Source organism: Chrysochloris asiatica, unplaced genomic scaffold, assembly GCF_000296735.1.
Source record: "Chrysochloris asiatica unplaced genomic scaffold, ChrAsi1.0 scaffold00566, whole genome shotgun sequence".
Taxonomy (NCBI): domain Eukaryota; kingdom Metazoa; phylum Chordata; class Mammalia; order Afrosoricida; family Chrysochloridae; genus Chrysochloris; species Chrysochloris asiatica.
The window spans coordinates 32,350-41,899 of NW_006409084.1; the positions used below are offsets into that span (position 1 = coordinate 32,350).

At 42.8% G+C, this 9,550-nt stretch overlaps 1 protein-coding gene across 1 annotated transcript in view; it reads left to right on the plus strand.

Annotated features, from left to right (window-relative positions):
• LOC102811503 (zinc finger protein 383-like) overlaps window positions 1-1,174 on the plus strand; it is a 22,477-nt gene extending 21,303 nt beyond the window's left edge. Inside the window, exon 2 of the mRNA XM_006877705.1 lies at window positions 1,016-1,174. Coding sequence (XP_006877767.1) covers window positions 1,016-1,174 — 159 coding nt within the window. The remainder of the gene's footprint in view (window positions 1-1,015) is intronic.
• The last annotated feature ends 8,376 nt before the right edge of the window (window positions 1,175-9,550 follow it).

A 9,550-nucleotide genomic window follows, 5' to 3' on the forward strand; every position in this document is an offset into this window, starting at 1 on the left:
CTAGACTGGAGAAATAATCGCTCTCTTCCTTGCTACACAACATCTACCCTTGCATTTCCCACACTCACAATCCGTCTTGACAACCATTATTCACTACAGTATCGCACGTAACCCATCTGTATTTCATTTCATCAGTTCCACCTAGACAAATTGGATAGTACTCACTGGTGATTCTGCCTTCCTCCATGCCCCCTAGCTCTAGGTTCCCTCTTGAAAGCTTGTAAGCCAGTTACTTCTTGGCTTTGTAGTCCTTCCCTCCCCATTTGGGTATCCAATGTCCAAGTTGCCCCTCTCTGTCTTCTCTGTGTGTGGAGGGGGTGGGAATGTTTCTTGCTTTAAGGATTTATCGCCTCTTTTGTGTCACTCAATTCGTATGCATAGGTCAAGTTCATCAGCTTGGATCAGCTCAGTCTTCTTTCCCCCCACCCCCTTTTCTTTCTTCTCCTGGTTGAGCTCTGATCATCCAGTCATCCAGTCCTGGTCACGTGGGTGTCATCTGCAGGTGTGGGTGTTCTTGTACACATGCCATCTCTTCCCCTTAGCCGGCAGCTCCATTCTCCACTTGAGTCCTCCATGGCCATGTCAATGACTCTGGGCCCAGGAGTCCTCGCGTCACCTCGTACTGCTTGCCAACCTGGTCCCCAACCCGGTCCACAGAAGCCCTCTGAATATTGTGAGGCTTAGCTCGCTGCTTCGTTGCTGCCTTTACCCCATTTCTCCCCAACGGTGATGCGTGTGTTTACCAATCCGAGCATGCATTTTAACCGAGTCTCAGTTTTGGGGGGTGGCCTACATTGGTGGGACCTGACCGACTGCCCCAGTGTCCCCTAGGGAAGCGACCCATTTGTTCCTGTAGTAGCAGTCCATCTGTCTCCATTGTGTTGTATTTTTCCTGTAGGTCTTCCATTCAAGAAGTATCTTGTGTTCTCACCACTCCAGGCTTCTTAGTTTGTCCCTTCAAGTGGGGATTTCTCATCTCTGGTGATCTGGATGTGGTTCTGGTTTGTACCTATAGTTTTACGTATTGCAAAGACTCCGCAGAAAGCCTCGTTCCAATGACCTCAACAACATGATCTACACGGTCCAGTATTCCACTCATGGCAAGTTCAATGGCACTGTCAAGGCTGAGAAAAGGAAGTTTGTCATCAATGGAAAGTCCATCTCTATCGTGTAGGAGTGAGATCCCACCAACATCAAGTGGTACTCAGTATGTTGTAGAGTCCACAGGTGTCTTCACAACCTGGGAGAAGGCAGGGGCTCACTTGAAGGATGGTGCCAAAAGGGTAATCATCTCTGCCCCTTCTGCTGATGCGCCCATGTGTGTGATGGACGTGAACCATGAAATGTATAACAACTCCCTCAAGATTGTCAGCATAGCTCCTGCATCACCAACTCTGGTCCCCGTGGCCAAGGTCATCTATGACAACTTTGGCATCTCGGAGAGACTCAGGACCACAGTCCTTGCCATCACTGCTACTTAGAAGACTGTGGATGGCCCCTCTAGGAGACTGAGGCGTGATGGTCGTGGGCTGCCTAGAGCATCATCCCTGCATCTAGCAGTGCTGCCAACCTGGGGGAAAGGTCATCCCAGAGCTGAATGGGAAATTCACTGGTGTGACCTTCAGGGTTCCCACACTCAATGTGTCTGAACTGCCATCTGGAGAAGGCTGCCAAATACAATGACATCAAGAAGGCGGTGAGGCAAGCATCAGATGCACGCACCCCTAAAAGGCATCCTGGGTTACAGTGAAAACCAGGTAGTCTCTTGTGACTTTCACAGTGACGCCTATCTTCCACCTTTGATGCTAGGGCTGGCATTGCCATCAAAGACCCTTTTGTCAAGCTCACTTCCTAGTATGACAGTGAATTCGGCTACAGCAACAGGGTGGTGTATATTGTGGTCCACATGGCCTCAAAGGTACAAGAGACTCTAGACCAGCAGCCTGATCACTAGAGGAAGAAAGAGGCCCTCAGCTGTTGGGAGTCCTTACCCCAACTCTATCCCCCTGCACACTGAGAAGCTCCCATCCTTTGTTTCCATCCAAACCCCATGGAGAAGGGGAGGGGCTTAGAGAGAGCAGTCTTGTCAAGTACTATCAGTAAAGTACACCATCCAGGAAAAAAAAAAAAATCATCAGGAGAAATACCATTCCATGATAAAGGGAAAAAGTTTTCAAGACCGTATAACAGACTTTACTGTGTGTGTACCAAACACAGTGACAAAGGTCAGGAGAACTGCAGAGAACAATAAATCTATTACAGTCGGACGCATCAGCATCCCTTAGAAAATGGACAAAGGCAAGAAACTGAGAACCAGAAAAAACCATAATCACACAAAACATGAGCATTTCTAACAAAACTGAATGTGGCTATGATCTGGAAATGAGTCATTTCCCTCACTGCAGAGTTACAATGTAGGAACACATGCAGTGTGGAATGAGAGTGAGCAAAGGAACAGTAATGGACAAGGAAAAGTCACACTGGAATCACCCAGATGCTGATAGCTCTACAACTGCTAGGCAGTTACTCATCTAGAGGCCCATGCTTACAGCGGGAACACACACACACAGGCCCTAAAGTTGACATTGCAAGTCACTAGTGAGATACACACACCCACAGAGAACTGTAAGCATCACAGTGAAACAGTCACTGAAGAATACAGACAGAGCAATGAGTGGACATTTAGAAAGCTCAAAAGTGGCAAACTATAAACACTGTGGAGTTCATGGCTTAAGAATAATCTGGCCCTTTCCCTCTGCGAACAGGAACCAGAAAAGGATGCCCTTTGTCACCACTCCTATTCAATATTGTGCTGGAAGTCTTAGCAAGAGCTATATGGCAAGACAGGGAAATGAAAGGCATCCAAGTTGGCAAAGAGGAAGTAAAACTCTATTTACAGATGAATGGTAGTATACATAGAAAACTCCAAACACTCAGTAAAAAAGCTACCAGACCTCACTGGAAGATTCAGCAAATTGTCAGGATATAAGATCAACATACAAAAATCTGTTGGATTCCTCTGTACCAAAAACAACAGCATTGAAAAGGACATCAGGAAAGCAAAACCATTTACAATAGCCACCCAAAGGATGAAATATCTAGGAATAAATGTAACCAGAGAAACAAAGGACTTATACAAAGAAAATACAAAACACTACTACAAGCAACCAAAAGAGACCTACAAAAGTGGAAGAATGTACCATGCTCCTGGATAGGAAGACTTAACATTGTGAAAATGTCAATACTGACCAAAGCAATTTACACATATAATGCCACTCCAATCCAGATTCCAACAACATTCTTCAAAGAGATGGAAAAAACACTTACAAACTTTATATGGGAAGGATAGAGACCCAAGATAAGCAAAGCACTGCTTAAGAAGAACAATAAGGTTCGAAACCTCTCACTCCCCAACTTCAAAATTTACTACACGGCTACAGTGGTCAAAACAGTTTGGTATTGGTACAATGAAACACACATAGATCAATGGAACAGAATCGAGAATCCAGAAATTAATGCATCTACATACAGCCAACTGATTTTTGACAAAACACCTAAATATATCGCATGGGGAGGTGATAGTCTCTTCAACAGATAGTGCTGGCAGAACTGGAAAGTGGTGTGCAAAAGACTGAAACAAAACCTTCACTCATACCTTATACAAAAATCAACTCAACATGGATTAAAGACCTAAATGTGAATCCCAGAATTAATGAAGGTCATCAATGAAAAAATAGGGACAAATGTGAGGACACTAATTTAGGGAATATACAGACTAGCAAACATTTTGAAAACTACACTAACAAAAGTAGACAAAATAGATGAGTGGGACATACTAAAAATTAAAAACTTATGTGCATCAAAAGAGTAAAAAGGGAACCCATAGAATAGGAAAAAATCTTTTGCAATGATACATAAGACAAGGGACTTATTTCTAAGATATATAGGAAACTACAGCAACTCTACAAGAAAAAGACAAATAACCAAATTAAAAAATGGGCACAGGACATGAACAGACACTTCACTAAGGAACAGATCCTGGCAGCCAACAAACATATGAAGAAATGTTCACGATCACTAGCCATTAGAGAGATGCAAATCAAAACAAATGATGTGATATCACCTCACACCAGCAACAGCAGCACAGATTTAAAAAAAAAGTAGAGGACAATAAATGTTGGCGGGGATGTGGAGAGACTGGAATGCTCCTGCCTTGCTGGTGGAACTGCAGATGGGAGAACAATTAGGCAGGTTTGCATGGTCTAAGTGGGACAGAGGTAAAGAATGATGTGTGCACAACCTTGGAACAAAAGGGCTCTGGGATACAGAGATTGAGCCATGGCTGGAATGGAGAGAAGGGGGGAAATAATGTTAAGATGCTTAGCTGCCTTTTGAATCTTGCTTTACCTGGCATATCATTATAAAATAGACAATGGAGGGAGAGATAAAGGAATAGCCAGAAATATTACCATAGAAAGCTTGTATGTCCACCTGCATATAACTGATTGGAATACCTAAAATAGGGCTACGTGCCCTGTGAAGGCAGCTTCCTGCAGCCTCTGCATTACATAAGACCATAGGTGGAATCCTGAACAGCATCCAGAATCTTCAGAGGTGGGAAATTTCCACTTGAAAGGACAAGGAGACTGGCCTGGAGCAGCTAGAAGAACAGAAGATACTTCTTGCAAGAAAGACCAACAGGAAAATTACAAAACAGTATAGGAAGACAGACTGATTACTACAAGAACAAACAAGTTTTTCGCCCGTGAGACATCAAGGCAAGTGGTTGGGTCCCCTCAGAGCAAACCCCCTTCCAAGACTAAGACTCAATAGGAATATATGCTGTGAATGGTGACCACGTTCATTACCGATAAGGGGAAGTGAGGGAAAAACAGCAGTGAAGCTGCGAGCTAAACCCTACAACGTTCAATAGACTCCTGTGAACCCGGGTGGAGACTTAGTTGGCCAGCAGTGTGGCAAGACCTGCGAACTCTTGGGCCCAGAGTCAGTGACATATCCACAGAGGATTAGAGTGGAGAGTAAAGTATCCAGCTGATAAGAAGAGAGGGCATATGCACAAGAATACCCACACTTGCAGATAATATCCACTTGATCTGGCTTCAATGACTGGATGATCAGAGCTCAACTAGAAGAAGAAAGAGGGGGAAACAAAGAGTAATACAATTTGACGAATTTGACCTACACCTATGGATACAGTAGCTCAAAAGAGGGAACAAATCTTTACAGAGAGGATAATTCCCAACCCCTTCATACACAGAGTAGGCAGGGATGGGCAACTTGGACACTAGTTACCCAAAATAGGGGGGCTTCAAAGGCAAGAAGTGACTGGTTTACAAGCTTTCAAGAAGCAATCTAGATCCAGAGGGCACAGAGAAAGGTAGACTCTCCACTGAGTATTATCCAATCTGTCTAGGTGGGACTGATGAAAGGAAATGTGGAAAGGTCTCTTGTGATAACAATAGTGAATAATTGTTATCAGGACTGATTGTGAGGGTTGGAAATGTAAAGGTAGACATTTTGTAGCAAGGAGGGGAGTGATTAACTTTGCAGTATAGGAGCAGAGGTCCCTGGGACCATCAAGGGCGAAGAGGAGAGAGCAGGACCCTACCCAGAGCAGCAGTGATTCCAGAGACAGAGGCAGAGATGATGATGTGGAGAGATGGAGTGGCTGGGGACTTTAGACCCAGAGAGGGAGAGGGACTGTGTGCTGACAACTGGGGGTGCAGGCGTGCAGGGTATACCCAGTGGTTGGTTGATGATGCATGGAGGGGATTGTAGCCATGGCAATGAAACGATATACAATACGATGAATGTAAAACTAATGTTCTCCCATGTAAACTATCACATAATTCACAATAAAACAGTTTTTTAAAAAAAGAATAACCTGGCAAGTCTATAGTTACAGCAATCATATCGATAATAGAGAAAAATGCAGTGTATTATCGGGGTGCTTCCAGATTCAGAAGAGGATGTGGAATTAGAGATGTCTTTGTTAACATTGGATGGATCTTGGCTGAAAGCAGAGAGTAAAATAAAGATGTTTACTTTTGTTTTATTCACTATATTGAAGTAAATATATATATATATATATATAGAGAGAGAGAGAGAGAGAGAGAGTTCTGGTAGCGTAGTGGTTATGAATCGGGCTGCAAACCTTAACGCCAGCAGTTCGAAACTACCAGCCACTCCGTGGGAGAAAGATGAGGCGTTCTGCTCCCATAAAGATTTACAGCCTTGGAGACCCTGTACAGGGTTGGAACCAACTCGATAGCGCTTAACAACAACAAATATATATAGAGTCATTTACGTCATTCATGGCATTTGACTCTATAGAACCTCATAAACTATACATTACATTGCAACAAATGGGTATTCCAGAACACTTAATTGTCCTTAAGTGAAATCTCTATAGACCAAGCGGAAGGCACAGAGGCAGCAGTGGTCCAGAAATCAAATGATGCATTGCATTTGGCAAATCTGTTCCAAAAACACATCTATATGGTAGACACAAGTCTCAGCGTGATCAAAAGCAATATACAGAAGGGGGAGGCTAGTATACAGGAAGAGGGCAGTTGGTTGATGAATAAGATGAATAATGAACATAGGTGAAAACACGGGGAGGTATGCATGGGCTAAAGGATACATACACATAACCTTGGAATAACAGTGTTCTGTGTATAGATAAATTGAGACAGGATGAAATGGTAAGGCACGGAAAAATTGGTTCATGTGTTTGACTGCTTTATGGATATTGGTTTCTTCTGCCTACTAATGAAAAACAGATATATATGTGGGGTGGAAACGAATATTGTAAACCTGAAACAAAGAAAAAAAATACGGTTGAGAAGTGAAAGTCCAAAAATGTCAGTGTGAGGACTCAGGTACACCTTTATAAGCCACTGTATTTTCAGTTGCATTTGAAAGTTGGACAGTGAGTAAGGAAGATTGCAGAAGACACAATATATTGAATTTTTTTGTTGGTGAATAATTCTGAATGTATTATGGACTGCCAAAAAACCAACAGGTCTGTGTTCGAAAAAGAACACCTAGAATGCTACTTAAAAGCAAGGATGACAAGACTTCGTGTCTGGTACTTCCAACATATTGTCAGGAGGGACCAGTTTCTGGAGAAGGAAATTATGCTTGCTAAAGTCTAGGGTCAGTGACAAAGAGGAAGATGGATTGACAAGGTGGCAGCCCCCATGGAGTTAAACTAATAAATGTGAAGATGGCTTTGTATCCAGCATTATTTCATTCAGTTGTGCATAGGGTCAGTTTGAATTAGAACAGACTAAACAGCATCTAACCACAATGGCAAAATATTGAGCATAACAAGAGACATGAAAAGAAGTTGGAAGGAATTCAGTCACTATTCCTGAAATAATTGGTAGACATTCCGTTATTTCAAGAGGTAGTATATCATTCACAACTGATCTTATCCTAAGAAGTGCAAGTACATTGAAGACATTGGCGAAATACAAGTCTCTGAGGAAAGTTTCCCAACACTCCTTTCTCTCCCACTTAAATGTCTATTTTGCAATAGTTGTTGTTGTTAATTGCCATAGAGTCAGTACCGACCCATGGCGACCTTATGCACAGCACAACGAACCACTGCCCGATTCTGGGCCAACATCTCTACTCAGTACTCACTACTGTTGCCATGCTTGAGTCCACTCATGCGTTCCATTTAATTTTTGACAATTTCTAATTTTCCTAGATTCATACTTTGTACATTCCACATTCTGATTATTAATGGGTGTTTACAACTGTTTTTCTTCATTTTGAGTTGTGCCCCATCAGCAAATGAAAGTCCCGTGGGTCTTACTCTCTTCGCATCTTCACGGTCAACTCTACTTTGAGGAGGCAGCTCTTCCCCAGTCGCATTTTGAGTGCTTTCCAACCTGAGGGGCTCATTTTCTGGCACTATATCTGACAGTGTTTCTCTGCTATTCATAAGGTTTTCAGTGACTAAATATTCGAAAGTAGTTCATCACTCCTTCCTAGTCTGTCTTCGTCTGGAAGCTCATCTGAAACCTGTCCACCATGGTTGACCCTGCTGGTATATAAAATACCCATGGTATAGCATCCAGAATCACAGCAACTCACAATTTAATTACCCTATCTTGCCTTGTAGCTTTAGCTATGATACAATATTGAATAGGAGTGATGATAAAGGTCATCCTTCTCTACTTATTTGCAAATATAATACCTTCAGTTTCTCTCAGTGGAGAGTGATGTTAGCTGTTGCTTTTGTATTGTTGTTCAGTATCGTGGAGTCGGTTCCAACTCATAGTGACCCTGCACAGGGTCTCCGAGGCTATAAATCTTTACGGACGCAGAACACCTCATCTTTATCCCACGGAATCACTGGTAGTTTCGAACTGCTGACCTTGAGGTTAGCAGCCTAATTCGTAATATGCTCTTAATTATGCTCAAGAATTTCCCTCCATTTCTGACTTTGCTGAGTGTTTTATCAAAAATGCATTTTGGATTTGGTTAAATGCTTTTTCTGCATCAATCGATATGATCATGTGGTTCTTTTCCTTTTCTTTATATGGTAGATTAAATTGTTTGTGTTTCTGTTATTGATACACAGGAAAATCTGGCAAACTGTGGTGTTTTGGCTGGGAAGACAATCAATGGTGTGAAAACACAATGTTGATGATGCTTTCAGAGACACCTGAACAGGCCTCAAGTGCACTGAACTCCCAATGGAAAGCTAGAGAGAGGTTTCCTGAAGGTCCCAGACCTGCCCCAGCATACTCCTGAAATTTTCACATATTTTGAAAAAACACTTTGGTTCACTGCAAAAGTCTGAGTCTGCAGATGATGTAAAGAAAGGAGGCAGAATCCCAATTCTCTGTTCACAAGTTTTATGTGAACTGCTAAAGAAGGAATAGAACTGTGGTGAGGGTCCATCCAGAGAGGAATCCATAAAGTTGGGGCTTAATTGGTATTGGATCTTGGGGTACAGTGAGAAAGAATCAGTAGGATATATGTAAGAAAAAAAATCAGTTATCAGGGACAAGTCAGGTCATGGGGATGCTATGTGTGTCATGGTATTACTATGCTCACAGGGTTCTCAGTGGATGATTTTTCATAAGTAGATTCCACTCATGGTGCCCCGTGTGTGTCAGAGTAGAACTGTACTCCACAGTGTCCTCAGTGGATGATTTTTCATAAGTAGATCCCACTCCTGGTGCCCTGTGTGTGTCAGAGTAGAACTGTGCCCACAGGGTTCTCAGTGGATGATTTTTTATAAGTAGATCCCACTCCTGGTGCGCCCGTATGTGTCAGAGTAGAACTGTGCCCACACGGTTCTCAGTGAATGATTTTTTATAAGTAGATCCTACTCCTGGTGCCCCCGTATGTGTCAGAGTAGAACTGTGCCCCACAGGGTTCTCAGTGGATTATGTTTCATAAGTAGATCCCATTCATGGTGCCCTGTGTGTGTCAGAGTAGAATTGTGCCCACAGGCTTCTCAGTGGATGATTTTTCATAAGTAGATCCCACTCATGATTCCCCCGTG